This window comes from Borostomias antarcticus (genome assembly GCF_949987555.1).
Source record: "Borostomias antarcticus genome assembly, chromosome: 12".
Classification (NCBI taxonomy): Eukaryota; Metazoa; Chordata; class Actinopteri; order Stomiiformes; family Stomiidae; genus Borostomias; species Borostomias antarcticus.
In genome coordinates, this window is record NC_140245.1 from 7,540,075 (window position 1) to 7,567,270 (window position 27,196).

The 27,196-nt window shown below is 44.9% G+C and overlaps 3 protein-coding genes across 3 annotated transcripts in view; 2 read left to right on the plus strand and 1 right to left on the minus strand.

The window, feature by feature from the left end:
* Positions 1-379: 379 nt before the first annotated feature.
* LOC311316417 (histamine H3 receptor) lies at positions 380-6,042 on the minus strand (the record flags this gene model as incomplete). Its single annotated transcript, XM_084447259.1, has 3 exons — positions 380-1,135; positions 5,283-5,449; positions 5,799-6,042. 3 exons carry the CDS (start codon positions 6,040-6,042, stop codon positions 380-382), a joined length of 1,167 nt encoding a protein of 388 aa, XP_084303385.1.
* Positions 6,043-12,180: 6,138 nt separating this feature from the next.
* Positions 12,181-13,872, plus strand: LOC311316418 (oxysterol-binding protein-related protein 1-like; the record flags this gene model as incomplete). Its single annotated transcript, XM_084447260.1, has 7 exons — positions 12,181-12,331; positions 12,473-12,558; positions 12,743-12,817; positions 12,890-13,001; positions 13,113-13,198; positions 13,415-13,559; positions 13,766-13,872. 7 exons carry the CDS (start codon positions 12,181-12,183, stop codon positions 13,870-13,872), a joined length of 762 nt encoding a protein of 253 aa, XP_084303386.1.
* Positions 13,873-14,560: 688 nt separating this feature from the next.
* LOC311316419 (oxysterol-binding protein-related protein 1-like) overlaps positions 14,561-27,196 on the plus strand; it is a gene marked incomplete at both ends in the record, with an annotated part of 12,976 nt that continues 340 nt past the window's right edge. Inside the window, 5 exons of the mRNA XM_084447261.1 lie at positions 14,561-14,569; positions 17,207-17,332; positions 17,456-17,534; positions 17,742-17,848; positions 25,648-25,816. Coding sequence (XP_084303387.1) covers positions 14,561-14,569; positions 17,207-17,332; positions 17,456-17,534; positions 17,742-17,848; positions 25,648-25,816 — 490 coding nt within the window. The remainder of the gene's footprint in view (positions 14,570-17,206; positions 17,333-17,455; positions 17,535-17,741; positions 17,849-25,647; positions 25,817-27,196) is intronic.

A 27,196-nucleotide genomic window follows, 5' to 3' on the forward strand; every position in this document is an offset into this window, starting at 1 on the left:
TTACCCTTTTGGTAAGAAAAGCATGAATTATTGATTTAGAGCCTAAATACACCGTCTATGAAAATTACATTTCTTACAGTACACAATGAATAGTCTTATAGGCCAACAGGGTAAATACTGTAGCACTACGAACACAATGAATATGTACAGTAGCCTACAATGCACAGGCTTCAATTGTGGGCCTTGACCACAGAAAATATTAACACCATACATTTTCATTCAGAAGTGTTCCAAAGGCACACAGCACAAGCAACACTGGTCGCTATAACCTTATCGTTCCGTCCTCTGTACATTGGAAAGATCTGTCCGGCAGCCGGTCTTTCCAATCAGTGCATTGTTGAACATGTCCGACCGACTTTCCGCCAGCCTCCTCGGGGGTTCACTGGGCAGACGACGGTGTGTTGGCGGCGGGCTGAGTGGACCATCGCCCGGGACACAGGATCCTGCCAAAGGCCCTACGGAACCTGCTGTGGCACAGCGGGTACAGGAAGGGGTTGATGGCCGAGTTGAGCCACAGGAGCCAGAAGGTGACCTCATACCAGTGGTGTTGGACACAGCGCCCCCTGCAGACAGCGCGGATGATCATCATCAGGGTGTAGGGTGCCCAGCAGATGGCGAACACACACACGATGACGGCCAGGGATTTGGAGATCTTCTTGTCCCTTGCCAGGAGGCTGCGCTGAAGAGCTGAAGAGGTGTCTAGTTTCCCCGCTGGGGAGGGTGGGGCGATCTGGGAGTCGAAGGACACCCTGTCGGTCGACGGCTTCTTTGTGACCACCTCCGACTTCCTGGAGAAGAGGGAGGCCAGGCGGACGCGCTCCCCCAGTGAAGGGTCCTGTTCGTGGGGCTGGTGGCCGTGGAAAAACCTCCGTTGGCAGATGCTGAGGTAGATGCTGATGTTGAAGAAGGCCACGGAGATGAAGGGAGAGAAGAACTCCAGCATGGAGGCGCTGAGCAGGAAGTACCAGGTGTAGTAGAACTCGGCAAAGCACTCGTCAGCAGGCACGCGGCTGGTGCCCATCGCCAGCTCCCAGAAGATGATGGCGGGGCCGTAGTGAATAAAGGCTAGCACCCAGACGGCCAGCATCTTCATGATGGCTTGGCGAGTCATGCCCTGCCTGGCACGGTAGGTCACCTGGAGAGGGCATTTGAGGAGTGTGATTAGTGTGATATTCTGTTCACTGTTCACTGATACTTCTGGTTGCAAACCTGATCTCAAGACACTGCATTGCATCTGTACAGTCTAGTCTAGACAGAGACCGTCCTCCTTGCAGTGACGGAGTTACTCCATGCTGCGAGAGCAAACTCTCTCTCTTCTGTCCTGATACTCCTAGACCTGTCGGCAGCATTTGATACAGTAGACCACCAGATCCTCGTCACTGGCTCTGCACGCTCCCTGTTTGCATCCTACCTGACGGGCCACTCCTACCAGGTGACATGGAGAAGGTCGATGTCGGAACCGTGTAGTCTGACTACGGGGGTTCCACAAGGGTCTGTCCTGGGTCCTCTCCTTTTTCCCCTCTACACTACATCTCTGGGCTCTGTCATTCGCTCACATGGCTTCTCCCATCACTGCTATGCCGATGACACCCAACTGGTCCTGTCATTTCCCCCTTCTGATACACAAGTGGAGACACGCATCGTTCTGGTAAGAAGAAGTACCTTGGATTTTCCTACGTTAAATGCAATTATTGTTAGTCGCTTTGGATAAAAGTGTCTGCTAAATGACTGTAAGATAATGTAAAAATGTAATGTCTATGCACACCAATTTCTCATAACCTTCACGGTAACACATACATACAATATTGTGGAGAATCACTCAAGATTATATGAAATATTGTAGGGATGTGAGTAAATATACTATACTAACTTGATGTCTGTCAGAAACTGTACTAGAAGTATGTTTACGTGTAACTAAAATAGGCATGTAATGAAACGTGAAATTCACCTCCCACATTCTAAAGTGTATGGGAAATGAGGCAGAAGTGAACACAATTCATGTGGAAGATATTGTTTCTATATTTTCTCTGTTCTACTATGCATATTGTATTCCTGTAGATATTGCTTAAGTCTTTGTCTTGGTTCTTGAAATAGAACAGTATCAAGTGTGGCATACAGTTGGTAATTACAATAGAAACCATTTTCATACAACTTTGTAATCACGGACTCAAGGTTAATATAAGTAAATGGCAAGAAATACACACCTATATTCAATAACACTTTTACAAACTGGTATTAGGAATACTTCAGGAGTTTGTGGCACATTGTCCTTTGTGAATAAATTCATATTTTATTTTTGTGTCTGGTCATTTACTTGACCCATCCCTCATGGAATTATTCAGATACATTAACTAATAACAAACCAAACATTCTGGCATGTTAATCGACCATCATCTGCAGTATGAGAGTACATGCACATCCATATATTCAAAGATGATCATGTAGAAAAAGAGAAAAGAAAAGCACACAGGTTTCCATGCTCCCACAGTAATTTGTCGGATGTACAGTACCTGACAAAGACCTTTTAGGCTGAAATGTACCAATAAATCACTGTGGGAGCATGGAAAACAGTGTGTGAATAATCCACCAGCATCTACCAGCACAATACATAGATCTAATCTAGACATTAATATAATCTATACATAAACATAAATAAACATAATCCTCCTACAAATAATGCTTCTGATATCCCACAATAGAAATAAATGAATATATAAACCTACAAACACAGCCCCTAAGCACAAGACACAATACCCATATCTAAACAGGACACAATCTGCATCCATTAAACAAAGTATATTTAATCAAATTCATAATAGTTTGCAGTCCATATAGAATAGAGTATGATAAAGTATATATACTCTATGTTACTTTTTTCCTCCTCTCCCATGCTTAAAATAAATATTCAGAGATTGCAAACACATTATCAAAAAGGCATTCCATTAAAGCTCCATTCTCAATACCTATATCAAATCTACATCAGGAACATTAACTTTTTTAAACAAATATTTGTCATAAATCATGATGTAAAGGACAGTATAGGGTGAAATTAATTTAGTTCTCCAGATCGTTCTGTGTCAGCTCTCTTGGGTAGAGGGGATTATCCTGGAAAAGTTCCTTAGGTGAGAGGAATACTCCCCCTAGTATAGTATATAATGGAACAATCTGCTCTTACACAGATTCCCCCATTGTCATCTCAGCTAAATTACCTCCAACTGCACAAACTCCCCCAATCATCTCACACTCACAGTACAAGTGGACCCGCCCTGTGATTTGGATCCACTCCAAAATTGAATGGGTTCTAAATTGGACGATTCTACACCCTTCCATTGAGTTTTGTGAAAATCTATCCAGTAGTTTTTGCGTAATCCTGGTAACAGACAAACACACAAATGCACACGCTTCGCCAAAACGCATTGGGGTTTTGAGTCTATGACCATGCCATGTTAATAAAGGCATTTTAATTATTAAGTACCTAGGAATACCTACTACCTAGAAGTCTTGTCTTGTTTTGTACCTGGTTCTCTATATGAATATTTCCCCAACCTAAAGACACCAAGAGAGAGTTCCTTAGGCCTGGTCAGAAAGATATCTGGTACAGGTACTGTACACTTTGTTAAATTCCAGGCCTTAATTTAGGGCAATTAATAACTTTCAATTGCATCTTGGTGCCTCTCCTTTCCATACTTCAAACACCATGCTATTTGTGAGCACTCTTTGGGAATACCAAACAAGCTAATTTCAACCATGGCTAACCAGCGTGTGTACATGCATGTCAATGTGAACTTCCATCTTTTCTATCCCACAGATGTGGGATAGAAATCAAACCACCCCCTCTCTGACCTTTCATTGTTGGGAGAGAAATAGTTCCAGGTAAAACACTACAGTACCACAGCAGCCGGCCATGTCTCTCTGCCTTGATTGATAGCTGAGTACTGGAGGGACCGCAGCAGACGCAGAGAGGGATCTCTATGATCAAAGTCAACATTGTCTTGATTAAAGTGGAGCAGTGTCATTTGTATTCATTTCTCTGATGTTAAGTGTTTGTGAGACAAACCAGAACACTCTCTCTTTGTGTCCACCGCTGAGCCCCACCTCATGAGAGGGCTCTAAGAGGAGGACGCACGCGAGGCAGGGTTAGCGCAGTCTTCATCAGTCACCCGGGGACCAGGAGTTTAAAACTTTTTATCTCAATCAGATCCGATCTGATTTTAAACTCCCATATTTTCTTATACAGAATCAGACAACTCAGACACATTCTGTCAAAGTATTTCAAAGTAATTGAGGATAGAATCACCTTGATCCAGATAACTGTTTCATGATTCAAAGTGTAACCTTTTTTTTGTTTGGCATGTATTTTGAAATTATTTCTATACTTTTGGGTAATCCACTTGAAATCCACCCTTCTACTTGGATGTGTTTTTGGGGATCAAATTGATCCCAATTCTTTATGCATTTTGAAGATTTGATCAAGATTAAAGATATGATTCAATTACCTGATCTGATTGGATTCCCAATCCTGTTTTTTGGATTTGAAATATCAATTTGCAGGATTTAATCGGGTCCGATAGGAAAAATCTGACCAGATCCCTTTTGAAGTCCTGGGCCCTGGGTTGTAACGCGTTCTGACACAATCATAACAGGTTAGCGGCGAAAACAGGAAGCCGTGGATACTTCATCCACACTCCTGAAAGCCTGTAATTAGGAATGAGCCTGTGTTGTGCGGGTGATGAGACGAAAGGGGCCATGCACATTAAGGGTTGTAGCTGGAGACACAGGAGTCCTAAAATGAGACTTTTCTGCCTATGTTATGAGGAAGGGCTGTAGCCTAATTAGGGTTGGCACTGGGTCTGGGACGGGTCAAGGATGATTAGCCTGTGCAAATGGGCACACTGGGGACGGCTGAGTGGTGCTGCCCCCCACTGATGACCCGGGTGATCTGAACCGCCAAAAAAAGTCTCTGCGGCAGACGGCCACTGTTGACCGCTCTGCTAAGGGCAGAGAATCCTGACAGTTTCACCTTTAAAATTCAGCACTCAAATCTGACCTTTTACTATGGGCCCCTAAGGAACTCGCACTGAAACTAATAAAGAGATATTGAGAGAGATGAGAGCCCTCACCTTCAATACTCTTCAATACTTCAGATGCTATCAATAGCATTTCCAGGAACAAAAACGGCCACAATGACGTGTGTTCTTCCCCCAGAGCAAAGTGTTCTTCCCCCAGAGCAAAGACAGACAGACAAAGGCCATTCAAATTGAGGCTGGATGGATCCAACTCACCGCTCTGGTGACGGAGAGGAATCGGTCATAGCTGATGAGGACTATGTTGAAGGCGGAGGCTGAACACAGCAGGTAGTCCATGACCAGCCACAGTTTGCACAGACCCCTGCCAAGCATCCAGCGGCCTGTCAGGATGTAAGGGATGTACAAGGGGATGCAGAAAGCACCTGGGAGACCATTTTAGGGAAGAGGGTTAGGAAATCAATGTGTTTACCTGAAGAATATATGCTAGGGCAGCTGCCCTCTTTGCTCATATACAAAGTTGTCATTGTCTGCCAAAACTGTCTGTATTTACATAAGTATCTACAGGTAGCCTACCGTTGCCTGAGGGAAACTCATTCCTGGATATAATAAAATTTTATACAATATTAAGATAATATAAGCCTATATAATTGGAATATCATAATCTGTGTGTAATGAGGTTATCACGGGAGTTTCGTAGACTAGTTCAACTGAGTAAATAACAAATTATAAGGTAGGTCTATTGCTGTAAAAGATTGCCTAAACAATACATACCGACTAGGAAATCTGAAATAGCCAGATTGAGAAAGTAGTAATTGCTCTGCCTTCTCAGACTTTTGTCCACCTTGAAGGAGAAAATGACCAACGCGTTTCCCATAACTATCAGCATCACTAAAATCACCATCATCAGCACCAGGATCACCATGGCAGGGGCAGAGAACGCACTGTCGCTCCTGATTTTGGTAGACTCGTCAATTAAATTCCAGCTTCTGTTAGAATCAAACTCATATCCATCCATTATGTAGCTACAAAGGATTCGTTCTCTAGACAAATTGTTAACAAATCGTTTGAACAAAAATCGATTCAATTTGTTCAGTCAAAGCGCGCGGTTGTCTTGTTGAAATGCAACAGGTGCGATGCGGATCCCAACCAAAATACAACTTGGTCTCCTTCTGACGGACAGCTCACAAAAAGGCGTGTTTAAATAATTAATTCACCCGAGACTTGGGCTACACTTCTGTTGACAGATTTGTTTGCAGCCTTCCAACCGTCATTTTAATGATGTCAAGTGGCAAGCTTCTGAAGCGCGAGCAAGGCAGGGCAGCACCACGCGCTCGTTATTTTTATGATGCTTCCTCTAGAAGCTGATAGCTGCCTTTATTCAACACTAAAACAAGTCAGTTTGGATGATAGATAGATAACGTACAGCAGAAAGAAAATTTAAAGGCACAATCATGAACTAATTTACAGTAGTAGGCTAGCCTATAACCCACAAAATACAAAAATGATACAAAATCTAAATATAGCCTACAAGAGTGCAATACAGTAAACAGCAGTAGGGCCTACACAAGTGCATAGGCCTATCTGTATTGTGCAAACATACAAATATGCCTAAGATGTGCTACAGTGTCATGCAAGTAGCCAATGTCTATCCTGATAGTCAAATTAAGAAGTGTCCATAGTCCAAAGAGTCTTAGCAGTACCCTCCAAGCTGGCTCAGGCCTAGTGTCCAGCTGGGATGCTTTGAAAAGCCTGATGACCAGCAGAGCACATGTTTTGAAGAAATTTATATCATATCTTTGTTATTAATATTGTGAGCCCAGGCTGCAATATGAATGACTGAGTATCTCAAAAACAAGTGTTGGATAAGTGTTGGCACAATCAGCTCCAAAACTCAAAGATGTTCGTTTGGAGGGAGGCGGGGTCAGACGTGCTCTTTTTAAAATAGCATATATCTGATTTGGAGAACTACAGTATGATTTATTGTCATCCTTTGTAGCAAGATAGATACACAGACAGACAGACAGACAGACAGACAGACAGACAGACAGATAGATAGATAGATAGATAGATAGATAGATAGATAGATAGATAGATAGATAGAATTATTGTGTTACAGAAGAAAAAAAAACTTTTTCAGGACACAGAGAAAATGTTTATCTTTAATTATCTTCTGGGTAATGCAAATGAGACAGCCTCTGAGCCAAAGGGAACAAGCCACCAAAGGCTTTTTGAACTGGCAATATTGAGGCTTGCACTGTACCTGTAGATTTTTATAGAATGCAATATCTTTTCGTCTGACTTCAAACAATGCTGAGCATGAGGGAGCATGCTACTACAGCTAGAATATCTAAGTAGGGTGATATCGTTCATCAATTATTCATTGGTTATTCAAAATGGGTGTCATTGAGTTGGGATATTCATTTGGGGATTCATTTGAATATTGAGAGCACTCTAACCACAGAACATGTACATGTGAGTGAATTATCCTGTGAATTAACCTGTGAATGTTTTAAATTGATATGCATCACATAATCAGAGCCCCAGGGACACAATGAACCATGACAACCCAGAAAAATGAATGATCCTCTTGTCCTAAAACACAAATAAATTGATCCAAATCAATGTACAGTATTGTCAGCCATTTAAAATGCAGACTGATCTCTTTTGCGCACACATTGGCATTGGCACTTGCAGATACATTGGATCTTATTTTGACGTCAAAGATCACACATCGCTATTAGCATAGCATTTAAAGTAGTTTAAATGAATGGCAATTTAAGGGCTGAATTTTTCCTGCTTTTTGTTCATTTTGTCTATTTTTATGTGAAGCACTGTGTGCATGTAAATTCTCTGTTGTAAAGTACTTTGAGCTGTATTTATTTGCAAGAAAGGTGCTATACAAATACATTTATTATTATTATTATTATTGCATATTGGTGGTTCTAGCACCCAATAATTTCACTCCCTTGTACACTTGTGCAGGTTATTGGGTTGATACCACAGACCCTCAGCATGTCAGCAGGTGTGTACGGGGCGTTGACACTTCCCCGATCATGCAGATACACTGGGGCTCAGGGCCGTAGTCAGCCTTGTGGAGGGGGGGGTTCTTTTTTTCTGAAATAGTGGACCTTATCGCAGTTTTCCCAAATAGCCCGCCGCTTCTCTCCTTGTTGTCGATGAGTTGTTGACGGGGGGAGGGGGGGGGTGCTAACAGATTCTTTGATTGTCGGGGGAGTTGTTGAGGGGAGTGCTGACAAATATTTAGATTGTTGGCCGAGTTGTTGACGGGGGGGGTGGGGGGGGGGCTGACAGATATCGGGACCTTTGGTCTTAAAATCAGGCCCTTTGGTCTTAAAATCGGGAGCTTTGTTCTTAAATTCTGGACCTTTAGTCGTGAGGGGGGGGGGGGGGGGGTCGTTCTTTCCCCCACCTGTCTACAGGCCTGGAGCTTATTTAGATGTCAAAGGTCACACATCAGTGCTACAACATTTTAAGCAGTTTAATTGAATGCCATTTTAAGGGCTGTATGCCATTATTGCCTGCTGGTTAATAGCCTACTCATTGCAGTGAACTGTACCCTCATTGGCTGAATGATAATACACAGGGACTGGAGAGATTACAACCAATATGGACATGAGAAAGAACTATCATTTTGCATTTTGATATGAAAAATAAGAAAAAATGTGGATATGAAAAAATACAAAATAATTTGAAACAATGTGAAATTACTTTAATTCAATCAATCAATATAAACTTTACATTGTATGATTTACTGCCCTCAATGACTTTACACTATGTTAATTTGAATATAACTCATAGGGAGCAAGTCTAAAAAACGTTTCCCATGGGAAGAATTACAAAGTTTCTCAATAATCATAATACAACAGAATATTACTATAATACATATATATAACAACTGTATTAGCAGATGAACTCATCATTAACATAATGTGGAAGTGCTCTACACTCCTAGAAGTCTGAATGTTCCACCCATTATCTGTCTCCCAGTGCTTCAGTACAAGAGCCCCGATTCCAGCTCTCCCTCCAAAGGGGTTTTATTCTTCAGCACACAGGGTTTAAACCTTCACTGGGATTCTAATGAATAATCTTAGAATTGGATTGAGTGGATTTGTCTAGCCTCTAACCACATACATGTGGCCAAATTGCATCCATCCTGTGACCTGATAGATTGGATAAAAATCTGAGACAACACAAGTTAACTGTGGCTCTACTCTGGTGTGGTGGCTGTCTAGTAGCTGTTACAGTGTAGCTACACAGAATCACCCTGCCCCTAGTAGCTGTTACAATGTAATTACACAGAATCACCCTGCTCCTAGTTGCTCTTACAGCACTGAGAATGGGATCATCGTCATCATCATCATCATCATCATCATCATCATCGTCATTGTCATCTTCATCATCGTCATCATCATCATCATCGTCGTCATCATCGTCATCATCATCATCGTCATCATCATCATCATGCCAAAGCTGATTTTCTTGCTCTCCCTCCCTTTATCTTACCCTTCCATTTCCACTCTCTCTATTAATTTATCTCCCTCTCTTTTGTCACATCTCTCTCTCTCTCTTTCTCTCTCTCTCTCTCTCGCTCTCTCTCTCTCTCTCTCTCTCTATCTCTCTGTGTCTCTCCTCCCTCCCCAAAAAGTTCCCTGGAGAGATCAGATCCCAGGTTCCTTTTGAAGCAGTGGTCTCTCTCTCCCTCATATCTTGTTGTTGGCTGAGGATTACATTCTGGAGTGGAGCAAGCAAGTCCAGCATTGCACTAAAGTACTGTGACAGCTTACAATAATTACCAGCCTAATTAGCAGGAAGTAGCTCAGAGCTCCATTTCCCTGAACTGATCTGATGAATACAGTTTGATTATGATAATTTATGCCGTGCTGGAGTCTCTTTTCAAATAGAAACAAGTTCATCATTATGGCACATCTCGGATACGTCTCACAGATTCATCAATTACGCTTCAATTGTATGTGAAGAATTAGATTTTGTAATAATGAACAGCGCTTGAATTTGTGTCATTACATCAAAGATCTGAGAAACGAACCCCATTACTATTAGTGACAGATTAAACAATGTTAAAACAAGCCAAGACACTCCATCTCTCTTGTTGCCATTCTAATCACATGTCCCTCTATAGCCAGTGGGTCTCTCCTCAAAGCACATGGTGCTGCAGTATGCACATGCTGGAGCCTATAGATGGTATCTCTGTCTCTATACCTGAGTGGCCTTGGGCCAGCTTTCAGAGCTGCCCAGTGCCCACACCACAGGGGGTCCTGGGGGTCCTGGGCAGCCATTCAAAGTCTCAGTGAGGCAAGCATGGGGGCTGCCGGATTATGTTGAGAAAATACGAAAGAGGAAATCTGTATTGTCTCTTGCAGCAATCATGCAGTTAGTTTACCTGTCCAGCAGATGGAGATGGACCTATACAAATCAATTATTCTTTATTTTGGTGATCCAACCCTTTTTATTTATTTATTTATTTATTTATTTATTTATGTATTTATTTATTTATTGTTGCTATAACAAAATCAGCTAGATTAGCAGCTAATGATTTGATCCTGGATAACAACGTAAGTTAGGTTATTTCCAAATTCATTATCATCCTGATAATTCCGATAATAAGATAATAATCCAGATAATTTGTATATTGAGCCTGTAGGAGCAGCAACACCCAATTCTACAGTATCTACTGAAGAGCTAGTCCATCCAAATATCTCGACATAAGTAGCCTACATATCATTCCTTTGGACTGTATTTTCAAAGTGCACCGTCTAGTATGATACTTAAATAAAAAATCTATAACTAAATATTATGCGTATGAGTAGGTTTGAGAAATCATACATATCCATTTTAATCTTACAACTACTTTATCTGTGACCGCTGTCATTCTGATTACTCCAGTGAAATGATCCCTTCAATTAATTTGTTCATTGACCATCTGTGACCATTTATGTGGCCTTTTATGCAACGTGGCACGTGCGTCTACTGCGCAAGTCAGCTGGCCTATCAAATTTCACTTACGCCGCATCTGGGGAGTGTTTACTACGAAACTAACTTTAAAACATTTCTTTCACTACTCACTGCTTCAAATGTAAGTTTATATCTCGCCTTTAGGAGCATACTGTCGAGTTATTTCGTAACAAGTAGTGTTGTTACCTCCCAAACTATTGGGGTAGGCTATTCTTGTGAAATTATTCAGCTATCTAGGCTGGTGAATCTTGGATTTCTTGGCTCGGGTTCATTGAGTTTCTGCAGTATCAGGAGAGTGTTGATGTAACGGCACACAAATCTTTATGCACTGATTGTTGAGAAAGAGGATAAATCATGTCCAGAACTATAACCCCCTTCTTTTGGTTACCAACTACTGTTTGGTTTAGTTTAAATTGAGCTTCTATGTATTTTTCATATTAGACTACTCATATTTATTTGCGCCGACTAGCAGGAAATGCCCCGGAACCGAGAATAGTTTTGATAAACTATCCCTCAATTACTTAAAATGTTTCCCCCGATAAAATCCCTATTGAGTATTGGTATAACAGTATACCAGTGCTCCAGGCTAACATTTTATACTGTTGTTCAGTTATTTTAGTAGCACTTTAGTGGCAGTAGGACATTATTATATTATATATACTATATAAAAAGACCAACGAAAATCTCTCGTGACCTAAGTCATTATTTTTTAGTGGCATTAGCAATAACGACCTAAGTCATTATTTTTTAGTGGCACTGCAGATTTACATGCCACTGAATTGGTGGCAATCTGGAGTCCTGATTACCATGGACAGGTCCACAATGTGTCTGCTCCATCACACGTGAAGATGTGACAATATGAGTGAAGGATTAAAAATGCGCAGTATGGTTTTAGACAAAACATTACTGGAAAAAAAGTCAACTCAGTCAATGCATATCAACAATATCATCCCTGTCTGACATTGGCCACGTTTTTCTTTGTCAAATCATTGATTGAAATCATTTGTCAAAACATTGCTTTTAGATTACACAATGGATAAAAAGTAATGAAAAAATGTTTTCTCCTGTTTCTCAAGAAACAGTGACTTTATTGTTCCAGAGCCAGTGTCTGAGTTTTTTGTTTTTGTTGTTAAAACAACTAATTTGTTGTTGTTTTATGGCAATGTGTAGCATCCTGGAATCTGAGGATATGGACCCTGAGGGCCTTGAGGAGCAGTTACTCTGCTGTGCAAAGGAGGGCAGAAGCTCCCAGGTCCAGCATCTTCTCCAGCTGAGGGCTCAGCAGCAGCACAGCCTGGACATCAACTGCAGAGGTAACCTCTGTACTGTAATAATGTTTCCTGTCCACGAGGCTACGCAATACATTTCTGTAATCAGTAGTAAACCACTGTTTATTAACTTCCCTAGTCTACCTGGCTATACTTTTACTGTTCTTCCTTCTTCCTGCACTGCAGTAAAGAGCAAAGCAGGTGCTGGCTGGACAGCTCTACATCTAGCATGCTATTTTGGAGACAAGGATGTTGTGGAGGAATTGCTCAAGGTGAGAGCAGATTCAGAATTGACAACTGGAATTCTACATCCATTGTACTGTACAATGCCCTGTACTTTATATGTTGCATTTGGTGTTGCCTTAATGTTGGCCTTCATTGCATTGTTGTGCGTGTGTGTGTGTGTGTGTGTGTGTGTGTGTGTGTGTGTGTGTTTGTGTGTGTGTTGGCTTGTAGGCTGGCGCTGATGTGAACTTGCAGAATAACATGGGTGATACACCTCTACACAAAGCTGCCTTCACGGGGAGAAAGGTGACTATTAACGGACACACGGACAAACACACTTTGGAATCCCTCACCTAATTCCCACGTCTCCCTTCCCAGGAGATAGTTCTGCTGCTGCTGCGGTATGACGCCTGCGCAAGCATCATCAACGGAACGGCCGAGATCCCTAAAGACGTCACGGAGGATGATGAAATCATAACCATGCTGGAGGGTAGGTAACGTTAGCGGATGTCGATGAATACGAACGATCGATCGTCATCCTTCAGGATGCCTGCCCAGGTTGACCCCCCCCCCCCTCCCCCAAATGGTTTCACTTCCTCAGCTGCAGAGAGAAGAGAGACGAGGAGAGTGGAGGAGACGCTCCTCGAAGCAGCCAGGGAGGGAGACGTCTCCACTCTGTGTCAGCTGGTCAGCATCTGGGCCTCCTCAACCAGCAGACTAGAAGCAGCCTACGCTGTAGTGTGAACTTGTGGGGTGTGGGGGGAGTGCTCTTTCCTGATGATTAAGCAGCACGTTACATTAAGCTTTGGTGATTTATTTAAAAGAATCTTCATTCCACTTCTGGCCTTGTGCCTTATGGTAGTTTGGGCAGTGGAGTTTCAATTGTAGTTTTCACCTGTTCAGCTCAGCAGGAAGCAACCTCCTGACATCCACTGTAGGGACCTGGTGGGGAACACGCCGTTACACTGTGCGGCCTACAGGGGGCAGAAGCACTGTGTTCTGAGGCTGCTGAAGTCTGGAGCCAGCCCTAACATGAAGAACAAGAGCGGTAAGTCGGTCTGGGAAGATGATATCTATACCATGTGTCTGTTAGCAGACATACTGTGACTGACCTTGCAGAAGGCAAATCCAGTGGTATTTACACATTGAATAAACCCCCCACATTTGTTTAATTGCAAAACATTATTCAAGTGTTGACTTGCTGGCTGGTATCTGGCTGGAGGTGGTTGATAATACTGAGTGACTGTGTTGCAGACCAGACTGTGTTTGACCTGGCCTGCAATGATGAGATGAGACAGGTTCTGGCAGGCGGTCATGACAAGGTGAGGGGTGACTGGTCAATGAAGGGGTCAGTGCTCTAAACTTTGTTTGTTAAAAGCATTATCTGTGAGAAGAGGAGATCAACATGCTCACACTCAAAAATATTTGTGGTTCTGGGAGTAGATCCCCTTAGATATGAACATTTGCAAATAAAAATTGCATACTCCTTCACAAACATTTCTCTGCTTTATTTGTCGTCAACGTTTCGGTTAGACATTCATCAAGAAATGGTCAGTGTGTGCACTGTTGGAGTATGCCATTTTTTTATTTTAAAATGTTAAATGTATTACCAGTATGAGACACTAACTCCTCTCTTTTCTGAAGGAAAAGACCAGCGCTGTGAAGAAGTTTGAAGGCCTCCTTTGGAAGGTATGCATTGTTCTCATCAAGTTATATTTATTTTTGAGTAGTCAACATTAAAGTGTTAACGCTTGCGATTAATCTGGAAACTTTAACGCATTACAAATAATTAACGCTAATTTATCATATTATCAACATCCTCCCGTAATCCCAAACGCGAGTGTTTACCCTGCTGGATTACTGAAAGGCATGTGAAACACGGATAAATTATCACATGCAGTAATTCAGCCACGTAAACACTCGCTGAGATAACACGACGGTCCGAGGTAAAGTTGGTTTCATATTGGACATTCAACAGAAGTTCACATTCGGCATGTCCGAGGTAAAGTTGGTTTCATATTGGACATTCAACAGAAGTTCACATTCGGCATGTCCGAGGTAAAGTTGGTTTCATATTGGACATTCAACAGAAGTTCACATTTGGCATGGGGAATTTCGTTTTAAAAAACTTCCAGATGGAAGCTCCAGTCTTTCCACCGCAGCAAGTTGAGTAAAAACAACTCTTGATTCCTCCACTTAGCCTGGGTCCAGCCCCTGAATCTGAATGTTAGGCTACTAACCACTTTGTCAGGTATTTCTTTATTCTAACACCGAAAAAAAAGAAAGTAAGAGTCCGCACACTGCAGCTCCCATTAAGATTATTTATGGATACAAAGTATGAGTGACGTTTCGAGCAACAATGCTCTTCCTCAGACAACTGGATAAACAGCCACACCAAACATTTATATGGTATCTCAGGGTCACATGACCCTAATGGGCTAGACAATTATCCCCTTTTTTTCCTTAGCCAGGTGAAACCCATTGTGCTGAGTAACAGGGTCACCTGACTCCTGATACAGTTTACTCTGTGCATTAAAAAATATAATCTATGGTGCATGCATATTATTCATATCAAAAAAGCATCCATAAGCAAAATTACAATATAACAATATCCATGTTCAACATATACAGAAAGGACCCTACAGTTTCAGCTTTAGACAATTTCAGTCAAGTATTCGTATAAATATAGAGCGAAAGCACAGAACACACAAACACAGTCACAGTACCTCCCTACAGAATTACAGATAAGGTCTAACGCTGAAGTCTTCATTCATACCTCTTGGAGCAAGGGTGTTCATTGTATAAATCCAATATAGTTCTCGTCTTAATTGTAGTGTCTCTATATCTCCTCCTCTACGAGGGCATTTAACCGCTTCTATACCGATGTATCTAAGAGTGCACACATTGTGTCTAGCCTTTGTAAAATGAGCAGCTACAGGACTAGATGGATCTTGGTTGTGAATGGCACTTCTATGTTCTGTGATTCTGGTTTTAAGTGCTCTTGTTGTCTTTCCTATGTAGACAAGGCCACATGGGCATCTCAGCATATAGATTACGTTTTGTGTTTTACAGTAATGAGGCCTTTGATGTTGTACACCTTTCCTGAGTGTTTATTTAGTCTTTATTCTAACACCACACATGTAGGCTGTTTGTTTCATCCCCCCAAAAAATACAAGTAAATACTAATTATGACTAAACGATTAATCTTGATTAATCACAGCTTATTATTGTGATTAACTTGATTACATTTTTTGATCAATTGACAGCCCTAATTAAAAAACAATTAAAAGCCATAAACTGGAGTTGCTGCAACTGGCCGGCAACAGCAACAGCAAAAGGATGTAGTACATCCCAATACATAGTAATTGGAAAAAAAGGATGTACTGTAGTACGACCCAATCCATAGTAAAGCCACATGCAGATGGCAAAAATACCACAACATCCTTCTACATCGTCGTGTTTTGCAGTATGCAAGTCAGCAGACTTTTCAGCCTATTCTGACCCACAATCCTGTGCACAGAGGAAATTACATCACATGTGCAAGTCGTGACAGCTGTGGACAAATGTCGTTTTATGGACTGTGACAGATGTTGGCAAATTTCAAGGCGCATTGTTATGACAATTGGTATGTCCCAATTGTATGCATACTGCGTGCGAAGTATGTACTTTCTAGGGGCAGTTGTAGTACTTACTGTCAGGAAAAAGTAGAAGTATGCGATTTGGAACGGAGCCAGAGTTGTGGTGCTGCCAGCTCTGAATTATAGCCTTAAAGGTGCAGTGTGTAATTTATGACCCAATCTAGTGGTGAGGTAATATTCATATATGTGTTAATTCATGTATAATGCCATGAAAATAAGAATTGTTGTGTTCTCATTACCATAGAATGAGCCCTTCTACATAGGGAATGGGTCATTTCCATGGAGCCCGCCATCTTGCACCATGTAATTGTATTCAGTTGGTTGCAATCTGCAACCTCACCACTAGATGCCGCCAAAACGTACACACTGCACCTTTAATATGCAAATGCAATATCGCACAAAACCATAACTGATTGGCCCTCTCCGCTCCTTCACAGAGTTCACACTTTTTAGGCTGGCGCTCCCACTGGGTGGTGCTACAAGACGGGGTCCTGTCCTGGTACCGCAGACAGTCAGTCCTCTTCCACCCCTGAATATCGCCTTGCTTTTCTGTACCAGGCCGTCCGTACGCCGACAGTCAATCTGTCTCTTCTGTCTGGATTTCCAGGGCTGATGCTGCGACGGTGGCCCGGAGGCAAGGCTGTAAGGCTCTGACGCAGGCTTATTGCACGGTAGGCCGCAGTAGTAGAGGCGCCCTGCTCTGTCAACAACAACAAGCAGTTAACCCTGCCATCCCTAATTACACAGGCCGTAAATGTAATATGAAAATATAACACTTCGCCTCCTTTTCGAAAAACCCTTAGTCCTCCCTGATGGCTGTCACTGGCAATGTTACATCATGTGCTGTATGTGCCACGCAGGTCAAAACCTGGGACAAGTGCTTCTTCAGCATCAGGTGCGTTGATGACACTGTGCATCACTTTAAAGTCTCCTCCAAGACGGATCCAGAGGGTACAAGAAAAGTGAGATGGGATTCACACCACTTGTTCTGGTGCCGATGTCATAACCAGTAGTCGGCACGAGTGGATGATGTGTGCGTGTGCGTGTGTGTGGGCAGAAATGGCTGGACGCGTTGGAGGAGCACGCGGCCTACAGCAACTGCCACTGCACTCACGAGCCAACCGATGAGGAGGAGGGAGATGAAGAGGACATTTCACTGAGGGATTTAGCCCAATCACTCCAGGTCTTTTCCACCAGCATGCCCTTGTTGGGTTGGTTTGTGCAGTTAATGCACTATAAACATGCCAGAGCACCCTACAGGTTACCTTTGGCATACAAGGTTTCATCTCTCCTGTCAACCTCTCAGGTGGCTGAAGCTAATCAGCAGAAGCTGGAGACACAGGTGTCTATTTTTCTTTCCATGGTGAAGAATGAGGAGAACAATGGTAAGAGATGGGCTCCATTTGTCAATGTGTGGTCCATTTACAACCTCCGCCATTTTCACTCAATAGAGGTGTCCCCTTCAGTCAGTCAATCACACACACACACTCTCTAATGTATCTCTTTCTCTTCCTCTCTGTCTTTCTGTCTGTCTGGCTGTCTGTCTGTCTCTCACTCTCTCTCTTTCACTCTCTCTCTCCTGCCTGTTCCAGCTCTGGCTGCTCCTCTGCTGTTGAAGGCCAGGGAGACCAGTGAATTCTCCAGTCAGACCTGTGCAGCCCTCCGCCTCTGCCTGCACCTGGTCTCCAAGCAGGAGGAGGTAGACTTCCATATCACCACCACCTTCATCAGCACCATCACATCATCATCACCATCATCATCATCATCATTAACCCTCAGAACAAATTCTCAGTGTCGGTAGTAATAGTCAAGGGATAACCTGGTAAAACTGGTGACTGGCAGTGAAACATTGTTCTTGAATGAGGAACAATCATAAAGAAAACTTCTATTCAGGTAGAGACCACACCTAGAAGGCAGCTTACTCCAGACAGAGCTCCCTGAGATGACATTGAATAATTTTTTTCTTCAGAGGGCAAAATAGATTTACGACTAAAATACCACAAATATCACTTTCGCGACCTGTCAAAAGGATTGATGTGTTTCCTAAAAAAAATCTTGGTATTTCACAGACAAGCGGTTTCACAAAATGTTTTGAATATTCATGTCAGTACAGATAAAATATGTCTTGTATATTTATGTCATTTCTCAAATACTTCTCATATCAACTAGATAGATGTTCATTCATACTGTATACTGCTCCCACATGCTGGGCTCTTATTGGCTGATGAATTTATGATGACAAGGCCTGAGGCCCCTCCCCCTATTGTAGTTGGCCAGTGGCTGTGTAAGGTTGGGGGGTGGCACTGAATTGGGAGTGGCTGATGTGTGTGTGTGTGTGTGTGTGTGTGTGTGTGTGTGTGTGTGTGTGTGTGTGTGTGTGTGTGTGTGTGTGTGTGTGTGTGTGTGTGTGTGTGTGTGTGTGTGTGTGTGTGTGTGTGTGAGAGAGAGTACACCTGTCCTAGCAGTCGTGCAGTGCCCTTGGGAGATCAGTAGAACAGTGTGGTAATCACTGGCATGTCTGCGGGCAAGATCCGCTTTTATGCTGAGCTCTGCACTCAGCTTGCAGATCAGCCGAGGCACACACACACACACACACACACACACACACACACCGGCTCTTGCTAAAAGGATGCACGGTGCGTTCTAAGAAAGAACAGCGGCGCATGCATATTAACACTCAGACTACACATGCGTTCACAGATTACACACACACACACACACACACACACACAAGCTCTCACACACCACACGCGCGGGCACTCTCACTCACTCACTCACTCACTCACTCACTCACACACGCGCGGGCTCTCGCACTTCCACCAGACTGCATAGCATCCAGAGCACGGGAGTAAGGAGGAGAGGAGGTGACAGCACCCTCCATCCACACAGGTAGAAACCAGCCTGCCCTTCTCCTCTCTCCTCATCCTCCTCTCCTCTCTCCTCATCCTCCTCTCTTCTCCGTTTTCCTCTCTTATCTTCCTCCTCTATTTGCTTGTCATTGTCCTGTGAACAACGAGGTGTGTTTGTTTTCGGCTACTCTCTGTGAACTGTGCTGATTCCTGTATGGGGGGGGGGGGGTTGTTTTTGTATTTTGAAGAGGAGAATGAGTCTGGTGTTGTGTTTTTAATTTCATTTACATGTTAAATGGTTTAAGTCCTGACCGCTCCAGTGGAGCGCAAAGTGCGCTCGGGGAAGTGGTTGCGTTGCGCTCATTTACAACTTCTTCAGAAATATGTATGTGTGTACAGCGGCATGCAGGATACCCTTCAGTCATAAAGTTCTAAGAAATACCAGACGGAGAGAGAGAATTGTGATAGGAACGTTTCGGTATTTACATGCACGACGCAAAGAGAACCGGCTGTTTGCTCGCAATGAATAGGGCCGGCTGTGGCTCAGGAGGTAGAGCGGGTCGTCCAATGATCGTAGGGTCGGCGGGTTCAAATCCCGGCTCCTCCTGTCTACATGTCGGAAGTGTCCATGGGCAAGGCACTGAAACCCAAATTGCTCCCAATGAGCAGGCTAGCACCTTACATGGCAGCTGCCGTCATTGGTGTGTGTGTGTGTGCGCGTGTGCGAATGGGTGAATGAGAGGCCATTGTAAAGCGCTTTGGATAAAAGCGCTACATAAGTGCAGTCCAGTCCAGTTCATAATAGGGTAAGGTTGCGTGACGTTCCTCCGCCCACGGAAGTAGCAAGATGCAGTCCTGAGTTGAGGTTAGGGGACACCTTCACTGGGTAAGAGGAGTGGTGACGTGTCATCTGAAGTATGACTGAGTGGAGGACAGTTAATAGGCTAAGACTGGGATTAGGATGATCCTGGCTCAGGACTAGCGTCCCACGCTGTAGGTCCACCTGTCCTCAGGTGACCTGTCTGAACCTGGATTTAACGGTCGTCACCGTGCTCAAGCCCCTGATTGTCGACGCAGGGGACTTTTATTTGATTATCGACGCAGGGGACTTTTATTTGATTGCCCAAATCACCTCGAATCCAGACGTTGTCTCAGAGAGCGCCCTCAGCCTAAATGTTTCAGCGCAAAACGGGGCTACAGCTCTCGTTCTACTGAACGAATGACGACCTTATGTTACGGTCAGCAGGAATGCAGACGTGGTCGGCGATGTAAAACGCCCGTCGTAAAAGTCCTCGCCAGGGCCCCCTGGACGCAGGGGATGGGTTGCCTGGACACCAGATGATCGCCTGATAAGGAAACTGTCTCTCGGCCAGCCAGCCGGACACGCTCGGTCCCTGTGCTGGGCTGGATCTGGAACACATCACGGTTATTGATTAACGCACATCGCTCACCTATAGCTATAGAGTGCTGAGGACGGCTTAACGAACGGACAGCCCCTAATCCTGCTTCCCCCTCTGTACCTCTGCCATGACGGACTAACCCACTGTTGCCTACACAGGCAGCCACTGAGAACCGCCCCTGTTCCCACCATGTAACCTTGAGTCTCGTGCCGTTTCTATTCGCGCAGACGTTTTTTAGCCGCGTCTACGCTCCTCTCCGACCCAGATGATCGGCGGTGGCGGCGTCTGGCGAGTCAGAGCCACGCCCGCGGGGACGGCCCGAGAGGATTGGCTGGCCTTTTTTTCACGCAGGCCTGATATCACCATGGTGACCAGCACGCTCTATGTAGGCCAAGTTGTGCCAAAATACCCCGGAGATGTGAAAGTCTCCTTCCCCATCTCTGTCTCCCTCTCACTCACTCACAGACACACTCTCACCGTGTACCTGTGTCTGCTATGCGCCAGCATCTCCCCCCCCCCCCGAGACATGAGACCACCCGGTGGAGCAGACACCAGACTAAGCGTCATGCTGTCTCTGTTCACACGGGGTCATCCCGAGTGTCTCTCACCACAGCAGCAGCCGTACGGTGTCAGTGGTTTTGCTTCCCCTAACGACTATTTTTCTAGTGATTAATCTAGCGATTATTTTTTCCATTATTCCATTAATCTAACGACTCATTTACCGATTGTTTTATTGCTTGATTGATAGAATTCTTAATTTACCCCATTTATTTTACTCAATCATCTTCTCTTAAAAACAAATGTAACAAGAAACAAAGTAGCTTATGCACAAAATATTTCAAATTTGTAGCCAAACAATTAAGCTGCCGAATAATTGCTTTAAATCAAGAACCCATGTTTATAAAATTTTAGCTCTGTGCGGGTAGGGTAGGGTGATCAGATTTTCAAATTTTACTTAACATTGAAACAAAACTGATTTTCAACCACCCATTGATTAAGCTCTTGAACATGCGTTTTACTCTTTTTTTCTTTTTTTTTTTTACTTTTTAAATTTGTATTTTATTTTATATAACAGACAATAACACAACAACCTATAAGAGCATACAACCACACCAAAAAAATACAAAAGACATTCCGTTCGGAATGTGGGGGGGAACAGGAAAGGCAAGGCAGTTCACGTCACTTCACACCTCAGTTAGTTTCGTACCTCAAATATAATATCACAATTTCCCACATTACATGTCCATATGTTCGTACACCATGTTCATCTGATAGATATGTGGACCGTGTCCCAGAGGCTCTCAATGTCCTTGTCAAAGTCTTTCAGGAAGCAGGCAGCGCGCTCCATGCTTAATATGTCCATGTATTCTTTTAACCATGTGTCCATAGAGAAAGAGGCAGGTTTCCTCTCCTTCCAGTTCATTAAAATGAACCTTTTGGTGGTTAAACAACCCAGAGTCCAAGGTCTGTTTGTTGATGATCCAACAGTTTTGTCTACTCTATGTCCCAATAGACAGGTCATAAGACATACATCAAATTCAACATCTGTAATATCTGATATTAATGTTGTTACCTTAGTAACCTTAGTTACTCTTTGTGTAACAAGCAGGCTAAAGAAGAGCAGTCGTTGGGTAGTGAAACTCACTCCCCTAGTATAAAGGATGTGCTAACGACCGTGCCGAGTGAGATATCTCTCTTGGCACAGTTGTTAGCACATCTGACTTGGGAGCGCAATGTCGCAGGTTCGCGTCCCGCCCTGGATAATCCCTTAACATGGGTCAAAGGAACGATTGACCCAGAACGCAGAGTGAAATGAAGTCTGTCACATTAGCATGCCCTGAAGGTAGGTAGGTGGGTAGGTAGGTAGATAGGTAGGTTCTTATCGCAAGTTAGAATCGGGTTTGGAGAGGTAAAAGGTGCAAGAGACCTTTTTTATAGCCTAAATAAATAGTAAATCAATTTCCAATACTGTTTTGACCGGGCGCAGCCATCTTACTTCTTTGCGACGTGTCGATACACGTTTTGCAAATTGACGTATTTCCGTAATCGATGACGTCCATTACGTTGACGAGTCTCCCCAGGCCTAGGTGACGCTCAAGCCCGTCCCACAGTGCTCTGCATGTCCACGGGACCGTGTTGTGACTGCAGTTACTGTACATGCTGAGCCTCTGGGAATAAATAGCAGAGAGAAAGGTCATAACCCCTCCTCCCTACCTCCCTCTCTCCCTCCCTCCCCACCGTCTTCCTCCTCTCACCATCGATATATTGAAAGAACTGGGTGCGGCGTTGAAATATGGTCGCCCATTCATTCCAATGGAAGTTTCTCACCCAGCACATGAAACATTTCCGACGTGATATTCCTTCCTGTAGGCCACTGTGGTGGTGTCTTTTTTGGCCCCGCCCCTCCCTTTTTCCCATAGACCTGCACTGCCATAGACATATATACTGTACATGGGGGAAAAACTGCTTTAAAATTGAACTCTTGGTGGTTTCTAAAGAAAATTTTTTTTCACACTTATCACTGACTCACTCCCCATCGGCATGACCCAAGGTCACAAGCTGACCGATCATCCCCCTTCCCCCGAGCTGACCTTCCTCCGTCGGGTCGACTCTCCGGACACCCCCCCCCCCCTCCTCTCCCCTGCCTGGTGGGGGAACCTGACCTTGAGACAGGGCTGTGTTCTCACTGTCCGTGGAGTAGCTATAGACCCCCGCCATCATTATTAACCTTGCCTGAGAGCTCAGCTCCAGCCCTGCCCCCCCCCCCCTCACAACCTCATCACATTAGGTTTCAACCGCGTCCTCCCAGAGGCACGATAAAGCTGGTTTTGATTAAATGCAAAACCCGGGAGCGTGGAGCAGTAAAGATGGACCACTGGGTTCCAACTACCATCTCTTGTCGACACCGTATCATGTATGAGGGCGTCACATGCCCGGCGCAGTTGGGGAGGGGGGTTCGCCCGGAACTTCACTTCCCCCCACACACACACACAAACACACACACACACACACACACACACACACACAGGTCAGCAGCAGCAGCAGCACAAAGTTAAAGCTGAGCCCTGCATGGTCCCAGTCTGGGAGCAGCACTTCCCCCAGACTGTCGAGCGCAGCACAGTCACACAGCCGAGCTTAAAATAGCAGCGTTGTGCGCTGAGGCGATGGGAAGCAGGGAGGGGTGTTGTGGGGAAGTTGACGAGCGGGCCGGGGTAGTAGTTACACAACACAAAGTGTTCCCGGATGGGCTCTCAAGAAGCGCCAAGCGCCTCAGCGGGCTAGGGAGACTTGGCACAGGCCTAGTGCAACGTGAGCTCGCTTGGCTACAGCGGCGCACAGAGACGAGTGCCTAGTTAGGAGGAGGAGGTGTAGAGAGGTCTACAATCGAAGGGATGTTTTCGGGCCTGGCGCAAATCAAGCGAGGGAATCACGCCGCATGGACGGGGGTACGCTGGTCTCACGCTAGATTGAAGCGATGAATCGATCGGGGGGAGTTTAGCTCCAGGCGTCTGGCGTCTCTGCATGTGATCAACGAGAGCTGAAGTAGAGGTTCAGCCGGTTGGGATGTTCACCTGTCAGCGGCCCGCCCGGAGGCACACCTGACTGTTGATAAGAGCTGTTCTCAGAGCAGCACAGCAGAGCCAGTGTTGGCATATCCATTCAGCTCACCTCCCCGAACCTCCGACAGAGCAGACTCCGCTAATGAACACCTGGGCAGGCCCCAGTTCAGACAGAACCTCAGAGGAAAGTTGGCCTGTGGGCTTTGGTACAGAATATATACAGTAGATCTAACTTTTTAAAGAGTTTTAAGAGTTTTGATATTTACTTTTGATAGAGGCTCAAAAAGGCCTCTGTGGTACTCAGCAAATGACCGGCTGGTGCCTTTGATCACTGTCACTCAAAAGTGGGATATCGGACATAGTTGCTTTTAATCATTGAGTAATCACCCACTATGACATGTGATGCATGTGATGGGTCCCATAAGTTTAGGGTTCATTTAATGGTCAAATATTAGGGTTTAGGGCTTGGGTTACAATTATGGTTAGGGCTAGAGTTAGGGGTCAAAGGTTATGTTTAGGGTTAGGTTTACATTTTATGGCTACGGTAATGTTTAGGGGGCCCCACAAGGATATAAATGCTAAATTGTGTGTGTTTGTGCGTGTGTGCGCGTGTGTGTGAGCCATACAGGCAGGATAATTGATGAAGCTGCTTCTTTTTTCTTTCTTTTCCCCCGCTGTTAACATTAATGGACAACATCAGCCGGCTTTGCTATCTTAGATTTACAGGCTCCCTATCTCAAATCTACCGACGCCTGTTTCCGTGGGAGACCGCCATTGTCTGTCTTCCCCAAGGTGACTTTCACGTCTCTTCACTCTGCACATAATCAGCTCCGCTTGCTCCTGTCATCAGTGCGCCCTCTACTCTCACACTGTAGAACACTATTCCCTCCTCCCCAGAATAGTTTAATACTGTTCATCCCCACAAGCCGTCTGCTGGCTTTAACATTTATCATAAACGTCTGTATGACTCCTGTCCTGAATGTAATGTAGCCTAACTTAAATGCTTTGAATTTCCCTCAAATGATGACCGATCGCATGCATGAGTCCACTGCTCGGTGAGGCTGTTGTCTCAGTAGAGGTTGGGAGAGGACCCCACGGCAGGAGTGTCAGACAATGGGGGAACAGTGATCCAGGCCGTCCCCTAGCAGCCGGGCTCAGGTTGCCCAGGAGAGACACTCGATCCCGGGCCACGGCGCTCTCTGAGACCGGGGTGTTCGGTTCCGACTGGAGGAAACTGGATCTGTAGGCGGGGGTTAGAACAATGACCCGCTGTCAGCAGCAGCTTCCACAACGGGCCACAGCTACACTGGCTGTATTATTACAACAGATCAATACCACCAAACAACCCATCTGGCTGCCTGTATTCCTATAAACAAACATTTATCAAAGTGTCAATTGAATGTACTGTGGTACTGTGTTTTTCTGTGGAATTATATGTAATTGACCCACAATACTGGCTAAATAAAGGTTAAAGGACTTTCTCAAAAGTGCGAGTTTTGTCAACGTTTTGATCTGAACCATTGTATATGATCATAAGTAACCTTAAAACAGGGCTAAACATGCATTTTCCCTTTACTACTCCTTTAAATAATACGAAATTCTGCCTGATATTTGAACGTGCCTTTAGACACTTTGGGGTACTGTAGGTGTGTGTGTGTGTTCACGAGTGTGTGTGTGTGTGTGTTCCAGGTGTGGAGTCTAAAATTGGAGCAGGAGACGCTGAAGAACAAGGCCCTGTCGGACGCCCTGCAGACGTTGGCCGCCGAGCACCACCGTCTGGAGCAGTCTCTGTTCAGGAACAGGAAGTCCTCGTCCGTCTGCACCGCCGCCGGAGATGACTTCTACGACGCCCTGTCAGGTCAGCCCGCCACACGCTCTGCCGCAACAACACAACAGGAACAGAACGTCACGGATCTTTTCCTTTCATCTTGTTTTTAACGATGGTGTGGATGTGTGGTGTTTTAACGCCTGTCCGGTCTTCACGTGGTATTTTAAGCAACTTCTCACCCGCCTTTCCTGTGAGCTGCCAAAACGCTTCTCTCAGTACAGACCTGCTGTCACACACCTCTCTCTTCAGCAGCGCAGCCGGCAGAGTTGTTGGGAAAGTTCAATAGTGAATATTCTTTGCCTCTTCGTGCGTGTGTGTGTGTGTGTGTAGCCTCGCCTGTCCGCGCACGTGTGCGTACGTGTCCTTGCGTGTGTATCGGGCCGTACAGTACGCAAGTGAAGGTTACAACTCCCCCCCCCAAGCTACGCGCCAGCTCCCACGTTTTGGTCAGTTACCCCCCCCCCCCCCAATCACCCCCCAGGCCCCCTGCGGCTCCGCGGCAGCCTCCCGCCGGTCCTGTCTAATGGCCAGTTTAACACGGCCGATTAAGCGCCCCTCCGCCACCCCGGTGCCTAAATGGCCCCTCTTTGATGTTAACGTGGCAGTGAAGTACAGTGGGAAGTTGTTGCCTTAAGGTTAATGAGCTAAGCGGCTCGTTTCACTTGGCTGCTTAAAAAGCTTGTCTGCTGCCCTGGCCGCGTTCAAACCGGAGCTTAAAATACCTGTATGTTGTGCTAATTGACCTGTCATGGGATTCTTAATCTTAATCTGACCAAATTCGGTGTTGTATACTAAAATGGATTCCACTTTCTGGTTCCCTTCTCCACCAAGAGTCCCTGAGAGACTTGCAGTGACAATAGAGATGTTTGGTATGTTTCTGCCGTTTAGAGTGATCTCTGGTTCGCTGGGATCACTGCATTATTCATAGCGTCAGCATTGTTGTCGGCTCGTCAGGGCTCTCTCTCTCTCTCCCCTCTCTCTTTCTCTCTCTCTCTCCCTCTCTCATCTCTCTCTCTCTCTCTCTCTCTCTCTCTCTCTCTCTATCATCTTTCTCTCTCTCCTCTCTCTGCCTCTGCCCTCATGAATGAACCCTCCCGCATGCATACAAGTGTTTAATTCACATGTTTACCCTCCGTGCCTGCGAGGATCCCCCCACAGGTGGTTTTGACATCAACCCTGTTTTTTTGTTTTCGATGGACGGCGTCACGGACCGTTGTCGGACCCGGCCAGCTAATAACCTCCCTCTCTCACAGGAAACGGCGCAGTCGGACAGATTAGCGTATCCACGGCTGACTTGGTACTCCGTAGTGATGCCGCCCTGCCCCCCCCCCTCCGCTCCTACTGCCCCTCCTCTGTGTCACCTGCGTTGTCCCTGGCAGCAGCCAGGGGAGGGGGAGGGGGAGGGGACGG